Source organism: Tursiops truncatus, unplaced genomic scaffold (genome assembly GCF_011762595.2).
Source record: "Tursiops truncatus isolate mTurTru1 unplaced genomic scaffold, mTurTru1.mat.Y mat_scaffold_211_arrow_ctg1, whole genome shotgun sequence".
In the NCBI taxonomy this organism is placed as follows: Eukaryota; Metazoa; Chordata; class Mammalia; order Artiodactyla; family Delphinidae; genus Tursiops; species Tursiops truncatus.
Window position 1 is genome coordinate 1 of NW_022983237.1, and position 26,819 is coordinate 26,819.

The 26,819-nt window shown below is 61.0% G+C and overlaps 4 protein-coding genes across 14 annotated transcripts; 1 reads left to right on the top strand and 3 right to left on the bottom strand.

Moving 5' to 3' along the window:
* Window positions 1-150: 150 nt before the first annotated feature.
* Window positions 151-12,135, bottom strand: LOC101327277 (uncharacterized). Of its 10 annotated transcripts, none has more exons than XR_012329500.1 (6): window positions 11,998-12,135; window positions 9,779-9,836; window positions 8,368-8,456; window positions 7,346-8,030; window positions 6,279-7,226; window positions 151-6,150 (listed from the first exon to the last, which is right to left on the bottom strand). XR_012329500.1 is itself a non-coding variant. In XM_073799813.1 (6 exons), exons 1-5 carry the CDS (start codon window positions 12,065-12,067, stop codon window positions 7,395-7,397), a joined length of 426 nt encoding a protein of 141 aa, XP_073655914.1. In that variant the 5' UTR covers window positions 12,068-12,135; the 3' UTR covers window positions 151-7,215; window positions 7,346-7,394. The 10 variants fall into 10 exon arrangements, 4 of the variants coding, with proteins under 4 accessions (XP_073655914.1, XP_073655912.1, XP_073655913.1 ...); XM_073799813.1 differs by having other exon boundaries at window positions 151-7,215; window positions 7,346-7,466; window positions 7,894-8,030; XR_012329499.1 differs by having other exon boundaries at window positions 152-3,327; window positions 4,535-7,226.
* LOC117310777 (protein EOLA1-like) lies at window positions 11,363-21,763 on the top strand. Of its 2 annotated transcripts, none has more exons than XM_073799814.1 (3): window positions 11,363-11,508; window positions 14,768-15,048; window positions 15,799-21,763. In XM_073799814.1, the coding sequence occupies exons 1-3, from the start codon at window positions 11,495-11,497 to the stop codon at window positions 16,020-16,022; spliced, it is 519 nt and encodes a 172-aa protein (XP_073655915.1). In that variant the 5' UTR covers window positions 11,363-11,494; the 3' UTR covers window positions 16,023-21,763. The 2 variants fall into 2 exon arrangements, with proteins under 2 accessions (XP_073655915.1, XP_033706290.1); XM_033850399.2 differs by lacking the exon at window positions 11,363-11,508 and adding an exon at window positions 12,858-14,145.
* Window positions 17,316-18,777, bottom strand: LOC101329030 (heat shock transcription factor, X-linked member 3-like). Its single transcript, XM_019939245.2, is given in 3 exon segments — window positions 17,316-17,523; window positions 17,525-17,874; window positions 18,304-18,777. Coding segments are annotated over 3 exon segments (1,032 nt in total).
* A 1,396-nt stretch (window positions 21,764-23,159) lies between the features above and the next one.
* LOC109550583 (melanoma-associated antigen 4-like) lies at window positions 23,160-24,215 on the bottom strand. Its single transcript, XM_019939283.3, is given in 1 exon segment — window positions 23,160-24,215. A coding segment is annotated over 1 exon segment (801 nt). The 5' UTR covers window positions 23,961-24,215.
* Window positions 24,216-26,819: the final 2,604 nt, after the last annotated feature.

Genomic DNA, 26,819 nt, shown 5'->3' on the forward strand with positions numbered 1-26,819 from the left:
TCAAGATGTGCTGGATTGTCCTCTAACTGCCTGGGGAGGGCCAGGTGGATGGAGCTGGGTCTGGGCTGCCCCAGGTTGATGATACAGCAGGAACAGCCTGGTTTCTAGCTGGGAACTCCCGGGGGAGTGAAGTGAAGTTGGATCACAACCAGAATCTGATTCTGTTGAAGTAAAGCCTTATGGAACATGAGGGGGCAGAAGAGGGACTGGGCATCACTGCAGCATTGACATTTGCTGAGCTCCTGCCCTAAGTCAAGGACTTTGTAAGGTGAGATGATTCTCTCATTGTGGAAGAGGTTGGTCCCAGGCCCATTTGTCTCTGGACATCTTGCATCATCCCATGAACAATCTTTCCTTTCCCTTCTCTCTACTCTCTTTTTCCTTCATGTTCTCTTCAAGCCCAGACTTTTCCATCCTGCCATTCATTGACTCAGCGAGCATGGCTCTGGATGGGAGGACAGGCCTGTAGCTTGGAGCAGGCAACTCTAGGGCTGTCAGAGCCAGGAAGTGCAGAATTTCTAAAAGCCTCCAGCAGGGCCCGCCCAAGCGCTGGTGTTCGCTGGCGCTACTTCATTGGTGATTCATGTCCTTAAAATAATATATAGATGAAGCATACACTTAAAACAAACTACAAATGCCTAGCCAGATCTTTTTTTTCCCTCCTATTTGAGCTGCATGCATCCAAATTGAGGCGGTTACATTTGGTCACCCCCTTCCTCCTGGTTTTCCCCGTTCCTCTTCCATCTAGGGAGGATTTCGGCTTACTCCCCCAGACTTAAGAGCCTCAGGGAAGGGAAATAATGAGACCTCAAGGAGGACTCTCACAGCTGCGGGGCTTCCTGTGTGAGGGGAGGGGCTGCGAGCCAGCCCCAAGCCTGTCTGGCATCGCACACCTGTGCTCTTATACTCCGACAATCGGGTGTTTCTTGCGAAGGGGAGCCCACAGCTGGATGGCCAGGGCAACCCCCTCTCCCTCTGCACTTCTGCAGTCAACGCCAGGGGACAAGTGGAGCTGGGAAACAGCGTAAGGCTTGGGTGACATTCCTCTGGGGCCCTCTCATACTTGTGCCATGAAACACACCTCAGGCGCGAATGGGTCCATCTACAGAAGGAATAGCTAAAGATGGTCCGAAACGAGGCCCTTTTCAGGGGCGGGGAGGAACAGAAGTGTGGAAGGAATCTTTGGTGGTACAGCGAATTAGCATGTGCCTCATCAGACAGGTGTCCTCACGCAGTTAGTAGTTTATACCAGAAAGGTAGCAAGGGGAGCACAGGCTTGGTGAGGAAAAGGAAGCCCTCATTTTAGATGGCACTAATAATTTTAAAATAAGTAAAAGGGATGAGAATTTCAATTCTGCCTTTACTAGGATGTCATTTCCTTATACACTGCAGGCTGTCATCTGCATTTTACTTGAAGAAATGTGGCATTTGGGAAGCAGTGGACGTCACCCCTTATGTAATCCGTGTGATGTGATATTTCTGTAACATCATTTAAAAGTCTATCAATATGGGAAACTTCTGTAAGAGTCTCTAAGGGACCAATAAAAACACTTGGGTGGAAGGCATACCAGAGGGGATTCTTGCTAAAGGACATGTGTTCACAGGCAAACCACAGCTTGCAAAAGTCCTTAAAGCTGGAATTTCTCTCCATTGAATTTTGGAGCCCAAGTGTTGCCTTTGAACCTCGGGTAGGAGCAAAAGCTTGAAACTCCCGGTCCTAGCCTTCACCTTGTACCCCGGCAGAAACCACCAGCTGCCCAACGTCACTGCCCCCGACAGCTTGCTGGCCTCCAGCGGGCCACGTGGCCCCCACCTCTCTGAGTGGTGGCACGTGGAGTGGTCACATGATGGGGCAATTAAATGAGCATGGGCTCTGCCTTCAGACAGATGTAATTTCAATCCTAGCTCCACAGGGTGGTCCTGACCCGCTGCTAAACTTCCCTTGGCCGCATCAGGAAATGTGAATTCCCACAAAGAGACTGCCTAGCGGTCTGTTCCCAGTGTCCAGCAGGTACTCAATAATCTGGGGCTGTGGGTAGCAGGTTCTGCCAGTGGAGTTCCAGATCCTGCCCTACGTGGCCTGCCCCAGCTCTAGCCTCACTGGGGCACAGCTGCAGCGACTGCTGGCTCTCCTGAGTCCCACACCATGGCTCGTGAACTTCAGAGAAATGCCAGCTGGGCCAGTGAAATGCTTCCAGTTCTGAAGCCGCAGCCTGTGGCACAGGGGACTTCAGCCTTACTCAGGTGATACCCACCCAGTTGCCTGACAGGCTCCAGGGAGCAAGTGGGGCATCTTCCTGGTGCCTTGTTCCTGGCACTTTGAGCAGAGCAACTCTGGTTTCGCATTTCCAGTGTAACTTGTCTTCTACGTCAACAACAAGCTGCTTAAAGAACCAGTTCTCAGAACCCCAGAGGGACACGACAACAGGCTGGAGGCAAGGTAGCATTGAGCACTTTTTCTGCAATTGTCAGCCGGTGGTGGGGCCCAAAGGCAGGCAAAAGACCCCAACATAATTTTCCTGCTTCTCTTCCCCATAACATCTTTGTGCACCAAATTCATTCCAGCCTTTCAACTCATGGAATCCTCCCTGCTGCCTCAGGGACTGTGCACTGTTACTACGCCCAGCATACAGATGTGCAAACTGAGGCTGGAGAAGGGTCAGCACTGGCTCAAGATCTCACCGCCAGCAGAGCTGGAACTTAAACCCTAAATAGCCTCTGAGCCATGATGGCCACGGTGCCAAGGACAAACCCAGCCCAGGGCATTGGTCTGGGCCGCTCAGCCCTGTGTGTGAGGCTGACCACCATGCATCCTCATGGGCAACCAGGGTACATGGAGAGTCACCAAGGCACAGAAGCAGGGGTGGGCAGGCAAGAGAGAGCTTCCAGATCATTGGCTGGCAGAAAACCTCAATTTTGCTCAGGGAAAACATGGACTTTGCAATTTAGGGTCCAGGTTAATCCTAATAATATAATTAGTTACTAAGCATGGAGCAAGTGAGACGTCGGTGCTACTCCCTGAAGGCATCTTTCCATCCTGTCCAAAGTTAACAGACAGGCTTCTCAGGGACAGAGGGGGCCGCCCAGCAGAGCAACTAGCACCTGTGGCGGCACAGCGCCCTCTCCCTCCAGCTGCATTTCCCCCTGGGCTCTTGGGAAGTGCGCTATGAAAGCAAGGCAGCTGGGTGAGCCTGATGCTGCCGAGCTCCGTGTCATCACCGAGCTCTCAAAAGCAGAGACTCCTAAAGCACAAAACACACCAGAATTGTGTGGGGGACGCAGGCTTTGTGGGACAGCACTGGGAGATGGCACAGCGCTCGGGATTTCCTGAAACAAGACAGTGGACAGGTTTTCAGAGATATAAACAACTAGTGGACAAACACGCTTTCCAAGAACGCTTCCTCTTTTTAGCTCTAGGTTCATCCCATTTCTCCCATGGAAGACCGTGGTTGGTGCCAAACGAGATTCCACATCCTGATGCAGTTTGACAGATGGTGGGGTATCTAGTCATCTAGGTTGACCTGGGGCTTGGGCCTCAGTCCTGCCTGTCCCAGGGAGGGCATCCCTGCTGGCCGAAGGCTGGAGGAAGGTCACACACCCAGGAACCCTGGGCCTCTGTCAAAATGTTGGTTCTTACTGGTGTTAATATCACATGCGCACAACGCTTCGTCCAAAAGCCTTGGGGGCCACGTGAGTTTCAGGATTCATGAAGATGATGGGGACACAGAGCATATATCAGTGACACCCTGGCAGGGTCTAGCAAACACGCTGACTTCTCTGCGGTGAACCACATGACTCTTAACACCAAATGGGATAAATAAAGAAAAATTCAGGATGCTATAAATAGCTTTGTGGCATCATCCATTTTTGGTTTTACCACCAAAAGGGTTTAGGTCAAGCTGGTGAAAACACTTTTGGTTGCCAAAGCATCATGGCTGATGGAATCGTGGAGAGCAAATCACAGACCCGTATTTCCCGAGGCAGCAGGCTGACATCAACTCCCACACAGTTCAGGGAAGCTCCTAGCTTCAGTGATTCCTGGCGCTGCTACAGCCCCTAATTCTCAAACCCTGTCGGATTGACTCAGTTCACGCTGCCTCCTATTGTGTCCAGGGGCCACTATACATCTTTGGTCAAAACCTACCCATGGCCCCCAAGTCCCCAGGCCATATCCTGTAGGACCTTTGGGACTGGAGTCCGATAGTCACTGTTCTCTTCCTCCATTCCAAGCTGGAGGCTTTTCAGTGTCTGCCTGTCTCCCAGCTGCAGGTTTCAAGGCACAGGCCTGCTTTCCCACACTCTTTCTAGCCTGGCAAATCCTTCTTGGGAAAATAGAGACGTCTCTTCAAACACTATTCGTAGTAGGTGCTTTCTGGTTTACAGATTGCTCTCATGTGAATCATCCCGTGTCATCCTCACCCCCACCAGACAGAATTTAAAAAATTAGTCCTTATGGGGAGACTTTCACATTATGCCCGTCCTTTAGACGAGGAAGTCAAGACTCACAGAGGTAAAGTGATTTGCTTAGACTCACACTCCAGCAGTGGTGGGGCCGGGGATCAATCGCAGGTTTGTGACGGCAGAGCAGAGCTTGTGCTTCCTCCCACGCTGCTCCCTGTGGACGACAGGAGCCTGCCCAGCCTACCTGGGTAGCTCTGCACACACACTTCCCTCTACAGGCAATGAATGAAACTTCACAGCACATCAAAATCTCTAAAACTCCCATGCCAACAATCGCTCAGAGGACCTGAATTGATGGTGTCAGGCTGGGGCCCTCCACAAACTCATCTGCTCCAGCCACACACCTGGACTCAGTCCCCTGAACGTGTCTGGCCCTTCCAGGGGGCCCGTCCCCCATCTCCCAGCTAAGGAGACCCTTCTCACTTCAAGACCCAGCCCAGACGGCCCTCCTCCCTGAAGCCCTCCGCAGCCCCTGGCTCTGAGTCAGGGCTTCCCCGCTCTTCACATTGCCCTCCTTCCGCCTCGTTTCAGACTCTGTGCTTTACAGGTCTGCCTGGAAGATGCCCCTCCCCCACCAGCCCTGAGTAACCCAAGGGTGAGTGGACACCTGTGTCCCTGCACAGTCCAGGACCCTCTCACAGGACGGACGTCTGCGGACTTAAATGGGCTTTGCCTTCTGACGCCTGGTACCCAGATCTGCCCTCTCCCATCAAGCTGCGCTGACACCGATGACGCTGACAGATGGCCAGTCAGCCAACGCCCTGGAAGCACGTCCCCTGCCCAACCCAGCGGTCGTCTGATGCACAAGAAGCCAAAGCACCTCCCACCAGGCCGGCCGCAGGGCAGAGCAAGGTGCTGCCCGGGCAAAGGCAGCTGGCGCCCCGTGCGCGCACGCAGCCACCCCTCGGGCACCACTTCTGGGTGTTGGTTCTCCCGGTCAGTCGATGTGGATCGCAAGGCCTCGGGCGCTGCGAGGGCCTGACCACGGGGGCCCACTGCGGGGACCTCTAATGCCCGTCCGTGCTCTGCAGCTCCCCGACGGGCTGGCAGAAACTGTCAGGTCGACATCGCAGGTTGAAGGGACACCCTGCCCAACCCTGCTTGCTCCCTGTCCCCTTAGTGGGTGTGAGTCCCCAGCCAGCCTTTGGCACTAACTCTCTCCCGGGATCAGCTTCCCGAGGGACGCAACCCGAGCCGGCCGGCCCTGGAGTGGTCCAAGGAGCAGGTGATGAGATGGGGTCTTGGTACGGGATTGTCATCACCCGCCTCACTGGCAATGAGGACCCGACCCCGGGGATGGGTGGTGTGCGGGCGGACAGCCCCGGCCGCAAGGCCACAGCCCAGTTGCTAGAACTTTCATGCTAGAATTTTCGCTGGGCTGGCAGGGGGAGAGGAACGTCCTGGCAGGTGAGAAGATCCAAGCGTGCGGAACGCGGGGGGCACAGGGGGAGGTGACTTCTTTGCTTTGCCGACCATAGGGGATGAGCAGCTTAGGGTGAAGAGCAAAGTGAGAAAAAAGGGGGCCCCAGGGTCTCCCCAGTACCTTACAAAGGAGCCCCCATCTCAGGCAGCGGACAATCGTCCAACCCAGGATTCGACAGAAGTGGCTGAACCTCAAAGACGCTGAATGTTCAACCAAGGCACGCCCGTCCCGCCAGCATCGGAAGCCCACCTGGGCAAACCTGCATCCTTGACACGAGGACCAGGGAGACTGGGAGGAAGCCCCAGAAGAGCGGGGCTCCCCAGATGTCTCTGAGCTTCTGAGCCTGAGGCAGCGGCACACCCCTCCCCCTAAAGAGCTGGCGTCCCCAACTCACCCCCGAGGGAGCAAACATGACCCGTGTCCTTCCCCACAGGTGCCCTCCGTCCCAGGAGACAGGGTAGCCAGCCGCCCCGATTTGCTGTGGGACCTGAAGCGCTACAAGCAGGAGAGTGCAGGAAAAATGGGGAGAGGTGGTCAGCCCACTGCCAGGCCCCCAAGCAGAGCGAAGTCACCTCACAACACAGGCCGGGCGCGCCAGGCCAGGTGAGGGAGGAAAGGGACGAGCCCCTGCCCTCCCCCGCCGCCCAGGGACCGCAGCAGAGGTCGTGGGGCGCCACTGAGCGGCCAGAAACCAGGGGCTATGACGATGGCCGCCACTGACCAGGAGGCCTGACCCACCGAGCGGGGCAGGTGGTCAGTACAATACGGCTTCCCGGGGGCTCGATGGATGGGCAACCAACCAAGATACAGTCTAAGACGGACACTCAAAAGAGCAAGGACGGACGGCAGGAGGCCGAGGGCAGCCGCCCCAGTGAACAAGTCACGATCCCTCGCCCAGGTTCTGCCCCCGAGCCAGTTCTCAGACGTGGAACCGCGGACCAGGGACGTGGCGGGTCCCCAGCGGGAAGGACGCTGCAGCACCACGGCAAGCAGGCACTGGAATGACCCCCCAGCCCCTCCCAAAGGGACCTCGGGCTCCGCGCTGGGTGACCCAACACCGGGAAGCGGGACAACCAGACAGCTGGAGGCTGGTGGACACCGGGCCCAGCTTGACCCTGATGTCGGGGACGCGATAAACTCTGTCTCTGCGGCCGCTTCAGGAGGACCCCTGGGCTGGGGTTTCTGAGCAGAGGCTGTCACTGGTCCCAGGTACGCAGGGCCATTCCCGAGGGTTTGTCAGTTGGTCTTCAGCAGGGAGAGGCTGCAATCCAGTATCCTCCGGAACCAGGCGCAGGGCTTAGTGAGATGTCTGCCGAGGAATCCTTCAGAACCTGGGATGACCCTTAACGGGAGTGAGAGGATGTAAGGCCCAATGGCAACCCTGCACGCACTCCAGCGAGTAAAGGAGAAACGTGTAGAGAAAGAGCAGGGGAAACACGCCCCAGTCGTGCACTCGCGAACCTTCCTGCTTCCAGGCGATGCCTTATGGGCGTCCCTTGCTCCTGACTCTTCACATCCTCTCTGTCCTTTGTAAAGTCGCCACGGAGAGCACAGGGATACTCAGGAGGCGGCTGAACGGGCCCTACAGGCACAGAGCACAGCAGTCCTGTCATCCAAGCCCTGTGACCACGGTTACGGGATGGCAACGCTCGCTCCAGACTCCCACCCCCGCACCCCGGCCCCACTCCTGAATCTCTCAAACAAGGAAGCTGGCCCCATTCACTGGGCCACGGCCTGATGTCGGGAAGGCCCCCTCCAGCTGCGGAGGGCCTGGGGCCCGGGTCGTTGCCCAGAGACTGAGGACGCTGAAGAGCACGTAGACCCAAGAGCTCAGGAGTGCCGCAGACCTGGAGACGAGCATCTCCCGCCCCCAGCCAAAGGCGATATAACCGTCTGTAACGTGAATGCAAGTGGGGGCATCGCCAGAAGCGCACAGGAGGCCCCCTGTGCTGCGCCACGTTCCCTGCGCAGGCACCGACCCGAGCAGCGGCGGCCAAGTGGCTGCTCACGTCTGCAGGTCCCCTGCGTGCAGCTTCTTCCCGAGGTCCTGCAGCGCCAGTCACTGAGACAGAGTCAGAAACACCTGCGGTTCTCAGGCTGGACCCCTCGATCTGGGCCGTGTGGAGAGGGACACGGCCAACAGGAGCTGCCCAGGGGACAGAGGGGAAGGAGGGGGCAGGGGAGCACGTCTTAGAAACAGGCCAGATGTGGGGCGGCAGGAGGTAAACCGGGAGCTGGGGCAGAGAAAACAAGGCCGGCCGTCTTCCTGCAGCTGCACGGCTGCCCCGGGGCTTGCCCTGCGTGAGTCCAGGGCAGGGACTAAAGCCAGGCACTGACCGAGTGACTTACCCAGTCAAGAAGGAGCCCTTTCTCACGGGCAGAGCGCTGGACGCCAGGGCACCGGCTCCTTGGGGACCACCAGCCCCAGGGGGCGGGCCTGGGAGTGGGCCGGCGGGACACGCCCTGACGTGTGGGGCACTTACAGGTCGGAGAGGGTGTAGGCGCATGCCGAGTCCAAAGCTGCCCTTCAAAGAGAGGAGGAAACCAGCCCCCAAGGGGCAGGAGGAGGCATCTGAAACACAAACAACCAGGGCGGGACTAGTACCCGGACCCCGAAAGGAGCTCCCACGACTCGGCACAAAAAGGACACGCAGCTCAGTGGAAAGATGGGCAAAAGGCGTTGCAGAGAGGAAACCAGCCCTACCAAGGAGGACACTAGGGAAACTGAGACTTTGGGTCGAGCCCGTCCCACACCGGTGGTACCCCCAAACGTGCGGCAGGAGCAAACTGGAACCCTCTCCGGGCCTCAAAGACGCAGTTGGGGTGGGGGGCTGGAGGCACCCAGGCCACCGGGGCCGAGAAGGGGACGCAGCCGCCGAGGCAAGTGCCCAGATGGGTCGCAGGGACAGTGAGGTCTGCTGGTGCCACGGGCGGGGGTCAGAAGGGGAAGTGCACTCAGAGCAGGTGCCCTGGGCTCCGAGAGGAGACGATGTCCTGGGGGCACCGCCCCCCAAAGAGCAGTGGCGCAAACGACGAGGACTTCCTAGAAGGAAGATGGGGTGCCTCACGGGGACAGAAGCGTGTCGGGGAGGAAGCGGAGCTTGGGGAGGAGACTCCCTTCCGGGATGTGGGCTGCGGCCCAGTCACAGGGGCTGGGAGGAAGCAGCAGCCCGAGCAGCGGAAGGCGGGAGCGGCCAGGCTGGAGGCCCGGCTGACCCCCAAGTGAGCAGACAGGAGGGAGAGAAGGCCTGTTCCTGCCGGGACCTTGCTCCTGGAGGGTGTGGGAAGCAGCAGGTGGAGAAAGCGTCACCGGGAAGTCAGAAATCAGATGGTTTGAAGGCTCGGCGCTGACTTAGCTGTACTGAAGATCAAGGCTGAGCTGCAGAGGGGTCCTCTCCCGGGGGCAGCCACACACCGTCCCACGCCCACCTGCAACACGGCCAGGCCATTCCTCCTGCCGCCCCGCCCATCCGGCAGCGAACTGGCCTGGCAGCCACTACCCCGACCCTCCCCCGCCCCGGGGGACCTGGGGCTCCCCGCCTCTCAGCACACACGGGAGGGTCAGAGAAGGGAGTCCTTACGGAGCGCCGTCACAGCCGTCCCCCAACCAGCAGCCACCGATCACGTGCCTCTAGCTCACTGGGCAAGTTCCAGTTCTTCAAAACCGGGATTCGGGAGCAACGCCAGCAGCCCACCCACCATTCCCGGGACCCTCCCTCATGATTTGAAACCACTCCGACGAGGTTCGGGGTGTCTGGACGCAGCTCGCAACCACTCCTGGGGCGACGAGCCGAGGAGGGGGACACCGGCATGGAGGGAGTTGGACCTGCTGATCGCTCAGGTGCCCCGCAGCCCCGAGGCCTCACATCCACGAAGGCACCCTCTGCTCCTCACCTCGGGGCCGGCATTCCTGTTTCCTCAGGCTTCCGCAAGGAGAGAGGAGGCCAGCTCGCTGGAAGAGAAAGCAGTGCTCTGTTGAGCCAACGTCCCCTCAGCAGCAGCTGTGGCAGGCGCCCGGCTTACAGGAACGAGTAAGAGCTTGTCCTTGTCTTCCCGGGACTCCTGGAGAGCAGCTCCAGCCCGGGAAGAAGAGCCCAGCGAAGGCAGGCAGCAGGAAGGCACAGGGCGCTGCCAGAACCCCAGACGGGAGCTCCTGACGCTCGCGGCGGGCGGAGAAGGGGGCGTTACAGCTGTGCCTGGGAGGAGGACAGGAGCTCGCCAGGACAAGAGGAACCAGGGCTCCAGGAGCGGGAACCGCACGTGCCGAAGTGTAGAGACCCGCAGAGCGCGTGCGCGCAGCGTGCACGGACAGCACAGGCACCCAGGGTGTTGCGCGACAAGGACGGAGAGCTGGGGCCGCCCGAAGCCCTCCCAGGGCACCAAGGAGGTGTTGGGGCTTAAACAGGAGAGGGCTCGCAGGGTCTTCAGCCGGGGTCGATGAGGACAGATGTGCGGTGTGACACGGAACCCGATGGCCTGTGGGGCACCCACTGGAGGAGGACAGACAGGAGGCGTCCCGGCCGCTGGGGAGACTCAGGTGACAGCAGCACCGGCCCTAGGTCATGAGGCCTGAAGTCAGCCAGTAGCAGTGGGGACACAAAGAGGAGCATTTATTCTCATCAGGCACTTGGGAGGCAGGGACACCGGGCTTGGTCACCAAGGAAATGGGAGGGAGGGCTGCCTAAGCAAAGCAAGGAGGAGCAGAGCCAGGTGGGCGGCACTGAGTGGGCTGAGGCCCCGCCCCCCCGACCCCCCACTGGGAGGAAGAGGACAGGAAACAGCTCTGAAGGGGGAACTTGGCTTTGTTTGGGACATGCCAGGTCCCAGGCGCGACAGGAAACCGACTGAGAAATTTTCTTCTCACCTCAGAAAAGGCCAGATAAAGACTGTCCCTCAGGACTCGGCCAGCAGTCGCAGGGTGGCTTGGACGGGAGGTGGCCTGGGCATTCAGCCCAGAGGTGCAAGACTCAGCCCAGAGGCCCCGCCCTCTCCCCCTCCCTCCCCTCCCCCTCCCCTCTGACCCCCCCTCCCCTCCCCCCCCACCCCGCATCCCTGTCCCCTGGGGTCCATTCTGAGGCTCGGATTCGGTCGCTAAGGACCCTGGGTCGCTTCCACTTTGACCCTTGCCGACTGTTGCGGCGCGGACTGGACGCCTAAGGCAAGGGACTCAAAAGGGCACTGCCTGGCCTCCGCCACTGAGCTGGCCTCGCCCACCCTCCATGGGTTCCCAGGGGCCCAAGCTCCATCCCGGTCAGCTCCGCCCCCGCCCCGCACCTGCCCGGCTTTTTCCCCAGCTCGGCCCCACTCCTCCTCAGTTCTGCCTCCTTCTCCAGAAGCTCCTCCTCACCCAGCTCTTTCCCACACTTCCGCCCCAAATACTCCTCCCCCCGTTCCTCCCACCTCCGCCCTGCCCCTCCCCCAGCTCCTCCCCCAGCTATTCGCCACAGCCCCCCCCCGTCTCTTCCGACCCGCTCCCCCGCCCACTTCCTGGTCCTCCTCTGGGTGCCGCTCCACGCCGCCGGTCTCGAACCTCCGAGCGGCCTGGCCTTCCGCGCGCCGCATGGCCTGGCGGCTCCTACTCTGTCTCCTAGCGGCCGGAGCCTGCGGCAAATGCGCGATTGTTCGTAAGTGCGTGTCTACGTGCCTGCGTGCGTGCGTACGTGTGGACGTGCATGCGTTCACCCCGGAAATAAGGAGCGTCAGCGCTTGCGGGCGCGGCTACCTGTCACCGGTCCCGGTTCCCCGAGGCGGACGACCGTCCTTCCCGGTGGCCGCAGCCGGGCCGTCCCACCGCGCCCGCGACTCGCCCCGCCCACAAGGAGCCAGGACCCGCCGCGCCCGCGGACGGTACCTCCGGGCGGGAGTTTCCCGGGATCTGCGTCGGGGAGCGCGCGCGGGGCGGCCGAGGCTGCACCTTCCTGTCCCCTCCACCGCCACCGTCCCCGCCCGCCATCCTTCCACGTGTGTGTCCCGCGATGCGCTGGTCCACACGCACCAGCCGCCCGCAGTCCTGCCCCCCCCCCCGCCTCCCGCGGGCACCGCCCCCACCCCCCAGCCCCCACAACCCACACCCCACCCCCCACAACCCACACCCCACCCCACACCCCACCCACCTCCCTGCCCTGCGGTGCTCAGCTGCTTGTCCACGGCTCCCCTCTCGGTGGGGCCCAGCCAGGAGTCCATTGAGGGTCACGGACTGTGGGGCTCTCCAGATCCTTCCCGCGTGGCATTGTGAGGAGAGGTGTCGTTTTCTCCTGTTGGATGCGGGAGCTGCTGGGCTGTAAGGTCACCGTCACTCCTGTGGGATGGGCTTCTGTGCTGCGGGCTGAGGCATCGTGGGGTCCCCGACCCAGCCGGGCGGGGACGGAGCCGTTGCCTTGATGAGCAGGACCAACCCTGAGGGAGGCGGCACGTGTGTTTCTCATCGGTTGGGCCCTCCTGGGTCCTGGTGGTCTCCGGTCCCTGCCGAGAAGAAGACCGTTGTGGTTCCTTGGCCGGCATTGCTGTCTTGTGGCTGATGACTTTTCTCCTTGTCCCTCTGGTTCTCGTGCAGGTGAAGACACCCAGACAAGTGGAAGAGTGTTTTCTCCTCTGGCACCAAGCAGGCACCCTCTGCGTCGAAGAGGTAGGCGGGCACCTCAGCTGCCTTCTTCCCGAGGGACTCTCCCAGGGATTCCGCCCGCACGGTTTCGGGTCCCGTGGTTGTGATCTGGTGGCGCCCGTGAGGAAGGGGCTGGCTGAGAAGCTGAGTGGCGGAAACCGCGGGCGAGCCTGGGATCCAGTCACACACCCCAGTAGGAGCCGGAGAAACGGCCAGGCCCCAGGGACTGGCCAGCCTCCCTCGTAACTAACCCAAACGCAGTGAGGAGGGCGACCCTTTGTCACCCATCAGGTTGGCAGAGGTTAAGCGGGGTGATGATGCTCGGGGGCCCGCCAGTGCGTGAGGGCACGGCAGCCCTCGGCCCGTGGCTGGCAGAGTGTACGTGGGGGAGCCTTTGCGGAAGGCCGTTTGCTGGCGTGTGTCAGCATCTCGGGATGTGTGCCGTGTGACGCGGGCCTCCTCCGGCCCGGGGCTTCAGTTAGCGAGTGTGTGGTCGTGTTGAGTGTCTAGAGGGGCAGAAAGTGCCAAGCAGTCTGGGAGTCCCCATCGGCGGGGGAAGAGTCAGTAACCTGTGGGACAGCCGACGACGGGGTACCGTGTGGGCGGTGAAAATAGGACAGATGGAGACGTCCAGACGTGAAGCAGTGTTCCCGAGGTGCTGTGAGCGGAGAAGTCATCCCCCACCCCCGCGTGGAGAGGCGTCCAGGACAGGGCTGACCCTCTGTGATCGCTCGCCCGGGCAGTCGTGTCAGAGTCCCACGGTCTGGGTGGCTTGAACTACAGAACGTATTGCCTTGCGGTTCTGGAGGCCAGAAGCCCGAGATCTAGGTGCCGCCGGTGGCGGCTCTTGTGAGGGCTGTGGAGGGAATCTGTCCCATCCCGCCCCCGTCACTCCCGGGGCTCTGCTGGCTCTCCTGTGTGCCGGTCTGTCTCTAACTGGCCCCTTTTTGTGGGGACATCAGTCCTGTTAGAGGAGGGTCGACCCTAATGAGCTCATCGGACCTTGATCACCCCTGTGAAGACCTTTGCTTTGTAGGTAGGGTCACACTCTGAGGAACTTGGGGTTGAGATTCCAGCACGTGAATTTCAGGGGCACGGTGTGACCCCTACCACTCTCCAAAGGCTCCGAGGTAGGAGCACACGTGGAACGTTCCAGGGATGGAAGGAAGGCCTTCATGGCTGCAGGGAGTGAATCCAGGGGCGAGGAGAGCAGGCAGCCAGGGGGAGGAGCCAGACCATGTGGGGCCTCATGGGCCCTGGAGAGAAATGTGTCTCCGCTCTGCTCGGGGAAGGAAAGCCCTGGAAGGTCCTGGACTGGCTGCCTTTGCGGCCTTGTCCCCCGTCCTCACAGCCACGTGGAAGTGGAGGCTCCGTGCGGTGCCGTGACCCGGCTGACTTTCAGGCCCGCGGCTCCCCTGCTCCTCTGTCCTCAGCGAGCAGGGACCCTCCCCCCACCACCCAGGTACAAGGAAAGCAGGCGAGGACGGGGGCGCGTGGAGTCAGGTCCCCTGGAACCATGCGCTGTCTCTCCTTCGGCGCCTCCTCAGCTGCAGAGCGGGGTGACGGTAACCTCCCGGGTTATTTGAGGATTGAATTCTATGGTCCCTGGATGGTGCCCGTCCCAGGTCCTGGCGTGGAGACGGAACGCGCACCAGTGCCGGTAGTTCCTGCCGTCACGTATCCTTTCTCGGGCTCCGGGCCGGGGTGGAAGCGGTGGTGCGGGAAGGGGTGGGAGGAGGGTGGCTCCCAAGGCGCGCGGGGAAGAGACACCTGGCAGGGCCATGTGAGAGCCAGGCCGTCCCCAGGGCCGAGCCAAGGTTGGTTGCCAAGGATTTGCACTCAGCAGCCCTGGGTAAGATGGGGGATCTGCAGAGCATGGGCAGCGGCAGGGCCAGGGAGCTGCGGGGCCGGGGGCAGGGGAGAAGCCAGGCCCAGGACCGTCCCTGTCTGTGCCGGGAGAGGGCCAGAGCCCGGCCACTGGGCTGTGAAGCCAAGGGGCCCTCCCTCCCTCCTCTCTGCCGCCCGGGGCCCCGTGCCCTCTGTCGTGGAATTGCCCACACGCCTCTCTCTCGCTGTCCCGGCCTCCCTTGTGAGGTCCCCGCGGACTCCATCTGATGGACGGATCCCCCCGGTCGGCACCCCCTGTCAGCTGACGGGCGCGGAGACGGATGGAAGGGGCTGGCGCCCGGGGGGCCCACGGGGCTGAGGTCAGGCCCACGGGTCATGAGCTCGGAGGCCGGCACGTCAGGCTGCTTGACCGTTCTGGTTCTGTGTTTCCACAGGCGCGTGAGGCCCTGGGAGCTCTGGGAGATGAAGTTCGGCTGCCTGTCCTTCCGGCAGCCTTATGCGGGTTTCGTCTTAAATGGGGTGAAGACCCTGGAGACGCGGTGGCGGCCCGTGCTGAGCGGCCAGCGGCACCGCACCCTGGCCGTCCACATCGCGCACAGGGACTGGGAGGACACGGCCTGGAGGGAGCTGCTGGCCGGGAGGCTGGGGATGAGCCCCGCGCAGATCCAGGCCTTGCTGCGGGACGGGGAGAAGTTCGGCCGCGGAGTGATAGCCGGCAAGTGACGATCGCCTCCCGGGGCTGCCCCCCAGGGTCTCACCCGGGGCTTTGGCGTCTCGTTTTCTTTTGAACCGGTCGGTGTGGGGTTAGGGTTCGTTTTCCTGAGGCACCTCGCCTTCGGAGGGGCCGGGAAGGTCCCCTCCCCGCCACTCTGGGCCTCAGTCCCCCTTTGTGCTCTGAGAGGCAGAGGCGGGTCCGGCTCTGCCCGTGGCGCTCGCCTCCGTGTGTGGCCGTGTGCGCGCCGTGGCAGAGCCCGCGGGAGGCAGCACGGCAGCCAGAGCTGCGTGTGAGGGGGACCTGGGGACTCGGGCTGCCCGCCCGGCTTCACGCGCCCGCCTCACCCCCGCTGCCCGCCGCATCCTGAGGAAGTCCCCTAAAGCCCCCGGCGGGGGCAGGTCCCGCATCAACCGCTGGCCCCCGGTGGATCGCTCAGGGACCTGATTGCCCGTAGGCCCCCCGCAGCGGCGGCCCGGGGCCCTCCTGACCTGTACCTGCTGCCTGCAGCGGTCGGGCCTTGGTGGGGTCGTGGGGGACCAGGCCTCTCCTTTTCATTGCTCTCCCTCCCTCCCTCCCTCCCTCCCTCGGCCTCGCCCCCAATTCCCTGAACCGAGGTTGGCGGGTGCGAAGTGCTCGGCCAGAGGGACCCAGTTCACCCCGGGTCCCCTCGATGACGTGGCCTTGGTCTCTAGCGGTCGTGACTTTGAATCACCTTGTTCTCCATCTGTGTGCTTGTGTCTTTGTGCACAGGGCTGGTTGACATTGGGGACACTTCGCTGTGCCCGGAAAACTTAGGTCCCAACGAGGTTGCGGAGCTGGAGAATCAAGCCCTGCTGCCCAACCTGCAGCAGAAGTACCTGACTGCGCTTGCCAACCCCCGCTGGCTGCTGCAGCCTGTCCCCGGGAGAGGCGGGAAGGACGTCTTCCAGGTGGACATCCCCGAGCACCTGATCCCCTTTGGGCAGGAGGCCTGACCAGACTGGGCTCTCGAGAGGAAGGTGACCGAGAGACCGGCTCATTGTGCCACCGTCCACTCGCCTTCACGCCCTGGACGTGCACGTCTGGTTCGGTCTGAATCGGCCCTGCCCCGGGGAGCGCTGCCCGCTCCGTGCTGTTCACGGAAGCAGACGTGCCCACCTGGTGCAGGGACAGGGGTTGGGACTCTCCTCGTGCGATGCCGCTCTGGGCTCAGCGACAGAGTCTCGAGGACTTTGACCTTTAGGAAAAGATGGCAGTGCCACTCGTTTTGGCCCTACTGGTTCTGGGTGGTTGAGAGAGATGTGTTTTGAGGGGACCAGTTAGCGTTTTCCCCTCTTTGGCCTGGTCAGAACTCCCAGATGTTTGGACCGCGTCTGGGGAACGAACGATGGGGGAAGGCCGGTGGCGGGCCTCGTGCACACGGGAGAGGACCGCAGGCCCAGAAAGAGGGCGCGGTCTGTCCTTGCAGGTGACCCTGGCCCTGTTGTAAAGCGTCCCTTGGCTCACAAAGCGTGTGTGTTAGACGTGCTGCCCGGCCACTTCACGTCCGAAGACAGGCTCCTAAATACAGCTCTGACGGCAAAGTGAAAAGGGCTGGCGCTCGCTTTGTGGAAACCTCTTACTTCTCTGTGGGGTTTGGGGCCATTTGTCAGCAAGCTTTCTAGGGGTTGTCACCTCTGAAGGTGCTGGGCTTTCCCCCAGGTGTCGGCTGGGAAGGGCCCGTCTCTTCTGAGGCAGACGGCAGTGTGCACGCCTACCTTGGTGGGTGGGATGGCCCTCCTTTCCGGCGGGCCTCTTTGGGAGGCCCCTGGATGGTGGGCTGGACACACGCTCAGCTGCGGGTCAGAAACTTCTGGCATCGTAGGGGGACCCAGGAGGAGGCTCCTTCTGCTTCAGGATGCATGACTAATGGAAGGTGACACCCCTGAGGTCAGGAGCCAGGCTGTGCTGCCTCCTGACTAGCAGGCAAGGCCCAGGGACCAGCCTGTCCTGGGCTGGCCTCAGCGCTCCCGAGCCACGTCCGTGGCTGAGCGTGGGAAATGCTGCGGCTTCTAAACGAAAGGGGGCGGCGGGGACCAAAGCCTGCCGGGGCTGTGGGTTTCCAGCCTCGTCGGGCCCGTCCACTGAGATGTGTGACTAGTACGGACAGTTAGAAAGGACACAAGACTCGCACTTCTCGTTCGATTCTTCATTTGCTCCCGTGGACCTTGGCTTTTCTTTATTAGAGACAAAAGTAGGTTCTTGGTTATGAGATGGGGCTTTTTGTGTGTCCCCAGGGGCCTGCGAGCTCAGGGATCGCAGTGGTCCTTGCACTGTTGGCGGAGAGCACGCCTGCAGTCTGAGGAGCCCCCCTACTCCTCGTCCACCTCAGGGACCTTGTTTGGGGACGTAGCTAAAAGGGCCCCCGGCAGGAGGGAGAGACAGCTGTCGTACAGAGACATCTCCGAGCCATAAGCCGGGTAAACCGTGGGGCTGGCGGGCAGTTCCCTGGCGCCATAGCGGGGGCACAGAAGTGGCATTCCAGGGAGTGCCCTGCCCGCTCAGGCCGCCCTGCTCACTGGGGGCGTGGTGTTCCCTGGCCCATCCCGCTCCACCGCTCGTAGAGCACGTGCTAGAGGACAGGAGAGGCTGGGTAGCGCTGGGCCCCTGAGCACCTGGGGCTTTCTTCTGGGTGGTGGAATCGTTGTAAGGGATTTGTGGGGAGCGTCTAGTGGCAGCCACCGGCTTCTTTCCCTTCGGGGCTGTTGCGCTGGTCCCGGGCTGATCAGTTGCTCCCAGGTTGCATTTTCTCTGAATGTTCTCGATGAGCAGAGGCTTGTCTCTCTGAAAGTTGGAGTTGCAGAAGATCTGAAATGAAACGAATCACTTTAGCCATTCTGGGAGAAAATACCCACTCCTCCCCGCCCACCCCCGTCCCTCATAATGGTCTTATCTGACTGTGGAGGAAAGGTCTCTTTAAGTTCCTGGCAGGTTATTCCGCCCTGGAGTGTGCGCTCCCTAGAGCTCCCCGAGGCGAGCCTCGGTCGAGGTGTTACTGTCGCTACCTGACATCTCGTGGCCTCTCGAGAGGGTCTGTAGGCGCACCTGCAGGTCCCCTCTAAGGGGCTGTGGCTGAATACCACAGGCTCTACTTTCTCATCTTTCCTTAACTACCTTCTCACGTGAGGAAACTTATTCTCGGAAATGAAACCCGTTCAGCACGTGGCCCATCTGGCCTCCCCGGGAGGTGTTCGAATAACAAGAGAACGTGGGCAGCGGAAGGGCTTTCTACTTTACCATCAGCCTCTTCTTCCCTGGAGAGTGGCTGGTCAGGCGTATTTTGCTGAATCCGTGCCGGTTCATTTGGCGGATGAAAGTCATCAAGCTGTCTGTGTTGAAAATCCTGTCTGCGCCTCTGCGGTGAAGAACCTCCCTCTGGAAGAGGTCTTCCTCGACGATCACCATATCTCCCTTGTCATTCCAGCGCACAGAGGTGAAGGCGGGCTCCTCCGCCATCGTCCAGAGCTCTCTTGGGAGGGAGAGCTGAAGAATACTCTGGTTGGCCACACCGTAGTCTGCGCCCTGTGGTGGCGGGTTGTCTTGGGAGACGGGATCTGGGCTCTCGGCTTGGTCGCCCTGCTTCTCCGAACTCTCCCGTGAATCCACGTTGGGATGCGGGGACGCACGAGAGGGGACCCACGTTGCTGGCTCCGCGTCAGCCGATGGGCCCAGCATGGCTGTACACAGCTCATCGCTGCTCTGACTAGCCATGGAGCCAGTCTGGATTGGGAGCATTCTCCACCTGAGACCGTATGACTGAACTCTCAGGGCAGAAATGCCTTGGACCAGAGCGGGGATGCCCAGTAAACACTGTCCGCAAGATTCTAGAATCTCGGTAGTGGGGCAGCCAGCCGCTCAAGTCGCAGTCTTCTTTATTGTCACGTGATGTCACCGAGGCGGTCTGGAGAGGGAGCCCTGGCCAAGTGTCTTTTTTTCTAAAAGCCTCGAAAAGTGTGGTTCAAGTTCCCGGGAAAGACTTCCGTCTGCCGCCAGGCACCTTGTTTCAAGGGGCCAGGCCCCGGATGGGTTGAGAAACGTGATCCTGTCTCCACTCCCATCCCTTCATGCTGGCTTCCGATGTGCTCAAGGGCCAGGCCCTGGCGAGGCGTAGCTTGGCTGCCACCGAGACCACAGGGATCACGTGGGCCCCTGGCGACTGTCCCTCCCAGAAGATGGGGCTCCCTAGCGGGCTGGTTGGCCTAGCCTGAGTCAGTGCCCACCCACCCCCCACCCCCATCCCCCTTCCGGCTCTGGTCGCTTGCAGCTGTTCCTGCCAGCTGGCCGGTCCCGCTCAGATGGGCCCAAACAAAGGGTCCTGATTTCCTGCCTCCCAGGTCAAGCTGTCCCCAGAGTAGGGCTGTGCGCGACCTCACATTCAACTCGAGTGTTCCCCAAGCACCTCAGACACAGCCCTGCCCACGATGCCGCGTGGGAGGGCATAGCCACGTGCCCTCCGCTGGGCATCGAGCCTCCTTTTGGGCTCTGCCTGCCCCCAGACCCCATCCCTGTGCGGATCACAGAGGGCTTGTCTTCAGCGTCCATTTCTTCCCGTAGAAGCCCTTCTCATGGCCCAAGAGCGCTCACTTTTGGAACACCTGCGTGCGTCCTTTTCCCATCGCCTTCCCAGACCGTCGGATTCAGCCTCCCTGGAGGCTGCCTCGAAAGCCCTGTTTCCTTTCCGCAGTGGGGTGGTTTGGCTTCTGCTCCCCCCGATCCTGGCCTCCCACGTCCACCTTGGGTCTCCGTGGGTACTTGCCCTTTGAAGGACTTGATCTGGGGCTTCGGCGTGTAGCCTGTCCCATTGAAAGCAGGCATTTCACTGGTGCGCTCCCAGGCCAGCCCTGCTCTCCTTCCCCACGCCCGCCCCTGCCCCCCCTCCCCCCCACCCCCGAGGCCCTGTCCCCGCTGTTACCTTGAGGATACATAGAATGATTTTGTTTGCTTTCAGCTTCGACGCTTTTGAACGGGCCTGCGTGACACGGACTCAGTCCCAAGGAAATTTCCTACTTGCCGACCTAGACGTGACCGGGGGAAGCCCCCGTCCACGTGCATTTGGAAGTAGATGAGGGTCTGGGTGTCGGACGGGCCGAAACGCGAGTGAGAGTCGTCCGTCTTCACCGCAGGTGGGAGGATAGGATGGTGGGTTTGGTGATGCGCGTTCTCTGGCCGTTGTGGGCGACTTTGTCCTTCATAGTCACTGTGTAGCGGACAGAGTGGTACCTTGGAAAGGCCCGTCTGCGAGGATCCTAGGTCCCTGTCCCAGCTCTGCCACTAAGCAGGGTCATCTGCCCTCTGTGAGCGCCACTGCCCTATTTCTGAAAGGGGAGAGCTAAGAGGGTGTGCAGGAGGATCGCCCGAGGCGCCTTTCAGCCTAAGGACTGGCATCCTGGATGGAGCTCCCGGGCCTAGATTCGGGCCTGCTCCCTGGTCTTTATGCTTCTAAACTGGTTTACAAAGCATTCTTCAGGTCAGTTCCTCCTGTAGGGACATGACCTCGGAGGCTGCGAATTGTGGTGGAGGCCGTCGGTGGCTCCTCAGAAGGGGCCCAAAGGCTGGGGCCTCCTTGGGCCCAGCCTGCCTGTGTGGCCTTGCCTGCTGCCCCCTCCTCGGGCCCTCCCTCGCCCCCTGGGTCCCGTAGGAACTGCCTCCTTCCTGGTCCCCCTCCCTGCCAGGTGCCAGCCGGGCCCCGGCAGTGGGTGTGTGTGGCACCGTGGGGTCTTCCTCAGCCGGGTCTCGGGACCCTTCAGCTGGGCAGGCACAAGCCCTGGCGACGTCCAAGGCCTGCCTTTGCCAGCCTCGCCCTCCAGCCCCTGCCCTTGGCTTCCGCGCCCTGATGCCCCCAGCCCAGAGGCCCCCCAGCCGCTCCCCTCCCTCGCTGCCGCCAGGGTCTCGGGGTGTCTGCCAGCGTTAACTTCCCTCCAGTATCTGAGGAGGCTCCTGCAGGGGCCTTATCCCAGTAGGCACTGGGGCCTTACAGTCAGTCCCAGGCAGTCTCAGTCCCTCCCTCCCCGTGGCTGAGCCATGAGCAGCTCAGCCGGCCAGGTTCCCGTTGGACAGGAGGGCCCCAGGGCAGGAGCAGGGACAGGGCGCCGTCACACGGGAAGGTGCCGGGACTGGCCAGAAATGCCGGCCCCTGGCGGTGTCAGCTCTCAACAAGCCACAGACGAGCCCCACACTGTCTCTGCTTCTCCTTGGCACCTTCCTTTCTTGGGCCTGCTTTTTGTCAACTGAAAGACACCGTGTGACACTGAGAAGAGCAGTGAATCGCCAGTCAGAAGGTCAGCCACGGGCTGGGGTGGGTGGGAACAGCGTGGGCTCGAGAGGAATTCAGACCAGGGCTCTGGTCCCCACGCCGTCACTTACCAGCACGTGATCCTGGGAAGATTCCCAAGCCCCGTGGCCTCAGGTTCCTCACCCGTGAAGCGAATGGGTGTGATGAGCCCTGTCTCGGGCTGCAGGGATGTGTGTGAGCTACGTAGAGCAGCTCACAGGGCCTGGCGTCTGTTGGAACTTCGATGATTGGCAGGTATTTCTCATGTTGTTCGGCCTCAGACCCTTCCCCTCTCTCCTCTGGCATTTGGTTGGGCGGTTTCTTGTCCCGGTCGTGTCAGAGAATATGCAGCTCAATAGGATGTGGAAAAGCTAATTAGCCAAACAAGATGTTTCATCAATAAAACTAAGGAAATTTTCCCAGTTAGAGGGTGTGTTAAATTCGGGTGCGGAGGGGTGTTCCCAGCGAGATACGACACGAAGCTCCAGGAAATAGAATCAAGGAACAAGGCTTTGCATCCCTCCCAGATGCTCTTCCATCCAAACCGTTCCTTTGCTTCATTTCAGCCCCACCAGACATCGAGTCCTTGATTACAATTGCCAAAGTACAGTCACGATAATGATTAAAGCTAATTAGCACCTTGGGTTCTGGTTCCCCCAAGAACAGGGGAAAGAGGGCCTGTCCACGGACTCTGGGCATCACGTCAAGGGAGTATGACCGCGTTTCTCCAGCTGTTGCATATATAACACCTACTTCTTCACTATGGTCAACTGCAATGCAACAAGAGCCGGGACCCCTTCCTTCCTGCCCGAGTATGAGATTTCTCTCGGGTTCATCCGTGATCCAGAAGGACACCTCACAGTAATGTCGCATTTCAGACTTTCCCCCCAAACACACCGCCTGCAGGTCTGGCTGCTGCCACCACCCAGCTTCATCACCATCACCTCCCCACAGAAGGAAGCCCCGCTTCCCAAAGCCCCAAACTGCCCTGGCTCGGGGCACTTAACACTCCAGGGCTCGCTCCTGGAGCCCCACCGCCTCGTCCCATGTGGACTTGTTCTGTGGGACTTAGGGGACGTCTCACCACCTTCCTCATGTGACAGCGGCTCCTAGACCATCACTCTACGTGTGAGTGTGTCCTGCTTTTCCTAGCGTTCCCGCTACTAACACAGGGCCTTCCGGAGAGCAGAGGCTCCGTGGAGGTCTGCCGAATAAATAAGCCGGAGAGCAGGGGCCTGCCTTACTCAAATCAGTTTTTTCATACTTTCGTAAATCACCGTGCAAATCCAACTAAACAGAGATAGCTTAGTTTTACAGAATGACAGACAAGCAGGATAAGAAGCAAAAACTCACTACGATTACTTTTATTTTTCTAATTCTTCCCCCGTCTACATTACTGCTAAGTACTTTCACATGTCCAGAGCAGTTCTGATTCCAATTCCGTGTTATCTGCTTCAGGGTCACAAAATGAAATGGGAGATTTCCCAGTCTCTTTTACAAAAGAGCAAAACTCTTGTTCTTAAACTGGGTAATTATAAACACATTCTAATCAATGTCATTCACAAAGTTAGACACTGAAGCTTGTTTAGTCTTCCATTAAACGGAATAACATTTTAAAAACTCCTAAAGAAAACACAGATGATATTCCATGTCATCTTACACAAGAGGAACCCAAAGATGCTACACACCATGTTCCCCCCACTCGCAGGGGCCCTCACTACTTGGAAACTCGACCGCTCTCTCTTCAAACTCAGAGTGAAGGACCAGCCTCACTTGCTACCAGTGAACTTGGGCCTGGAAGGAGCCTGGCTGCTGCTCTGGCTCAGGCTCCCTCTTCCTCGTGGCTCACACCCCCTGCACACAGGGATGGGAAGGACCTGGGATCCAAGCTACTGACCCTGAGCAGATGCTCCAGGACCTGCCACTTGCTGGGCTCCGCGTAGGCCCGGGCACCCCACAGGAACTCGTAGCGGGCAGGGTCGCTGTGGGGCACCTGCCGGTACTCCAGGTAGCCCTCCTGCACCCACACTTTGGTGAGCAGCTCCCTGGGCTCCCCATAGATGCAGGACTCCCTCCCGGCACACACCCCCATGTGGCCGAGCACTCTCCACACCTCCTCCTCAGGGGCTCGGTCACCGAACAGGGTGATCACGCCCAGGACCGGCACCAGGAGGCCGGCCTTGGGCGTGCGCTGCCCGGCCCTCAGCACTGCATCCTAGGTGAGGCCCAGGGTGGGGACCAGGACGTAGGTGCGCTCGCGGGGGTCCACCTCCTTCACGGCCAAGCCAAACGTCACCCTCAGGCACTCGCAAACGAGGCGGAGGACCACGGGGAAGTGGTCCCGATGCTCCCGGACGACCGTACTCAGCATCTCCGCCTCGGAGGTCGGCTCCCCGGTACGAAACTTGACGAGCAGGAACCCCACCAGGTCAGCCATCAGCACAACAAGTGCCTCGCGGGACAAGGGCTCGGCATAGGCGGAGAAGGAGGGGGCGCCAGGGGAGGCGGAGGACGAGGGGGATGCGGCCTCCTCCCCCGCAGCCCCCAGCAGCGGCGCCTCCACCGGACCCTGGGCCGGGACTGGGGCCTCAAGGTCGGCCTCAGGCTGGCGGAGCTCACTCATCTCGACCGGAGGCCTGATCACTGGGGTCGGGCCGCCCACGGGAGTGTGGGCAGGGGACCTCGTACCTGGGGAAGAGAGGGGGTGTGAGCGGCCTCGGCGGAGAAAGGCACCCTGGGCAGCCCTGACAAAGGCCACTTACAGGTCTCGTCTCAAGGGCTGCCCTCGGGCCTCACAGGGGCGCTCCTCCCGGGTGGCCTGTCCCCTGCCAACCTGAAGAAGGAAGTGAGGGGGCTCCTCAGGGTGCAGCCAGCACGGCCCCAGGTTCTGGGGCTGACAGGGCAGGTGGGGTGACTTGGGTGTTGTGGGGTCCCCTCTGTTCTGGGAGGGGGAGCCCCTGGGTACACACTCAGGGCACGCACCTCCCCTTGGCTCCTGGCGCTGCCTGGGCCTCCTCTGCTCTGTGCCCTGAGGACACGGTCCTCAGACCTGGGCCTTCGCCTCCCGGTTCCTGGAGCCCCTGTAAGAGGAATGGAGGGCGCACCTCTTGTGTACACTGTGGCACAGCTCTGGGCCTCGGTGCTGGTAGGAGGATTGGGCCGGACTCTGTGAGGTCCCCCCAGTGCTGAGTTCTGGGGTGGGTGGTCCCCTCGGGGTCGCTCGTCGTGCTCACTGTTCCCCTTAAGGGCCTGGACCCTCCCCTTTGCAGGCCGGAGGGGAAACTCAGAACAGGACCCCGAATCTGAACAGAAAGCAGTGAGGGGGCCCCACAGGTGGCCGCACCTGCCCAGGGCCTCCCGAGGGTCCTAGGATGGGGAGATGCTGGGTCCTCACCTCCTCCTCACATCCTGCCTGGCCTCCCAGCGCTGACCACAGGGGCAGGTTTCTGTTGAGGCCCCTGTTCCAGGGCTGGGGGTCTGCTCAGTCCTCCCTCGGGGTCCTGGGAGTCCACCTTCTGTGGACCTGAAGGCTCACCCCTCACACCAAACACCTGACCTCCTGAGGACCCCGACCCAGAGGTCAGGAAACATCTCATCTGCTGACCGTGCTCTGGCGCCTCCAAGGCCCCCGCGGAAGGGCAAAGGATCTCTCCCTGTGTCGGGGTCTAACGTCCTCAGTCCTTCCTTCCTCGCGTGCAGGCTGGACTCTGGGCAGGACCTGGGATTGTCCCGTCTGCCAGTGTGAGTCCCTGCTCCTTATACCAGGTCTCCAGTCTCTCCGAGACCCTGACGTCAGGACGTCAGGACAGGCCTACCGTGCTCATCCCACCCCGGGGCCTCCCACGGCCACCTGCAAGGGCGGTGACCTGGTGGGTCCCTTTTGTCCTCCCTCAGGGTCCCCTCAGTCCTGCCTAAGGGCCCTAACCTTAGTCCGCCAGGGACCTGACATTTTACCCTCTGCCCTCATGAGACCCCGCCCCTTATCCCAGGTCCCCAGCTTCTCTGAGACCCGGAAGTCAGGAAGTGCTGATGTGCTCATCCCGTCCTATGACCTCAAGGGGCCAACTCTGTTCTGGGGTCCACGTTTTCCTCAGTCCTCCCTCAGGGCCCTCACCTTGACTCCACGCAGGACCTGGGATTCTAGCCATAGCACACCTGAGAGCGGACGCTTATACCTGTTCCGAAGCCTCTCTGAGACCCGGATACATAAGTGAGGACTCGCTGCCAAGTGCTCATTCCGCCCCAGGGCCTCCCAGGGCTGAAGGCAGGGAAGGGTATAAGGGTGAGGGTCTGACAGAGACTGTGGAGCCGGTATAAGGGGCGGGGTCTCAGGCGGGCACAGGAGAGAATCCAGGTCCTGCGTGGAGCCAAGGTGAGAGCCCTAAGGGAGGACTGAGGGGAGCCTGAACCCCAGAACAGAGTTGGCCCTGGGAGGCCATAGGGCGGGATGAACAAGTGTGGCACTTCCAGACATCCGGGTTTTAGAGACGCTGGGGAGGGCGTATAAGGGTCGGGGTGTCTGGTGGGCACGGAAGAGAATCCCACGTCTTGCGTTGAATCAAGGTGAGGGCCCTGAGGGAGGACTGAGGGGAGCCTGGACCCCAGAACAGAGTTGGCCCTAGGAGGCCATAGGGCGAAATGAGCACATGCAGCACTTCCTGACATCCGGGTCTCAGAGACGCTGGGGAGGGGAGTATGGGGCGGGGTCTCAGAGAGGCTAGGGAGGGGGTATAAGGGGCGGGGTGTCTGGTGGGCACAGGAGAGAATCCCAGGTCCTCCGTGGAGTCAAGGTGAGGGCCCTGAGGGAGGACTGAGGGGAGCCTGGACCGCAGAACAGAGTTGGCCCTGGGAGGCCATAGGGCGGAATGAGCACGTAGAGCAGTTCCTGACATCCGGGTCTCAGAGGCGCTGGGTTGGGGGAGCACGGGGCGGAGTCTCAGAGAGGCTGGGGAGGCAGTATAAGGGTCGGGGTGTCTGGTGGGCACGGGAGAGAATCCCAGGTCCTCCGTGGAGTCAAGGTGAGGGCCCTGAGGGAGGACTGAGGGGAGCCTGGACCCCAGAACAGAGCTGGCCCTGGGAGGCCATAGGGCGGAATGAGCACGTCCAGCACTTCCTGACATCCGGGTCTCAGAGACGCTGAGGAGGGGGAGCACGGGGCGGGGTCTCAGAGAGGCTGGGGAGGCAGTATAAGGGTCGGGGTGTCTGGTGGGCACGGGAGAGAATCCCAGGTCCTGCTTTGAGTTAAGGTGAGCGCAGTGAGGGTGGCCTGAGGGGAGCCTGGATCCCAGAACAGAGTTGGCCCTTGGAGACCATAGGGCGGGATGAACAAGTGCAGCACTTCCTGACATCCGAGTCTGAGACCCCCTGGAGAGGGGAGCACGGGGCGGGGTATCAGAGAGGCTGCAGAGGGGGTATAAGGGGCGGGGTGTCTGGTGGGCACTGCGGAGAATCCCAGGTTCTGTGTGGAGTCAAGGTGAGGGCC

Coding starts and splice junctions, on each gene's coding strand:
- LOC117310777 (XM_033850399.2), top strand. CDS start 14,084: ATGGTCCCTGGATGGTGCCCGTCCCAGGTCCTGGCGTGGAGACGGAAC. Junction 14,146..14,767: donor CGGAACGCGCACCAGTGCCG/GTAGTTCCTGCC, acceptor GTGTTTCCACAG/GCGCGTGAGGCCCTGGGAGC. Junction 15,049..15,798: donor CGGCCGCGGAGTGATAGCCG/GCAAGTGACGAT, acceptor CTTTGTGCACAG/GGCTGGTTGACATTGGGGAC.
- LOC101327277 (XM_073799809.1), bottom strand. CDS start 12,067: ATGGACTCCTGGCTGGGCCCCACCGAGAGGGGAGCCGTGGACAAGCAG. Junction 8,031..8,367: donor GCCTACACCCTCTCCGACCT/GTAAGTGCCCCA, acceptor TCCCCTGGGCAG/CTCCTGTTGGCCGTGTCCCT. Junction 7,227..7,345: donor CATCGCCTGGAAGCAGGAAG/GTTCGCGAGTGC, acceptor ACTCCCGTTAAG/GGTCATCCCAGGTTCTGAAG.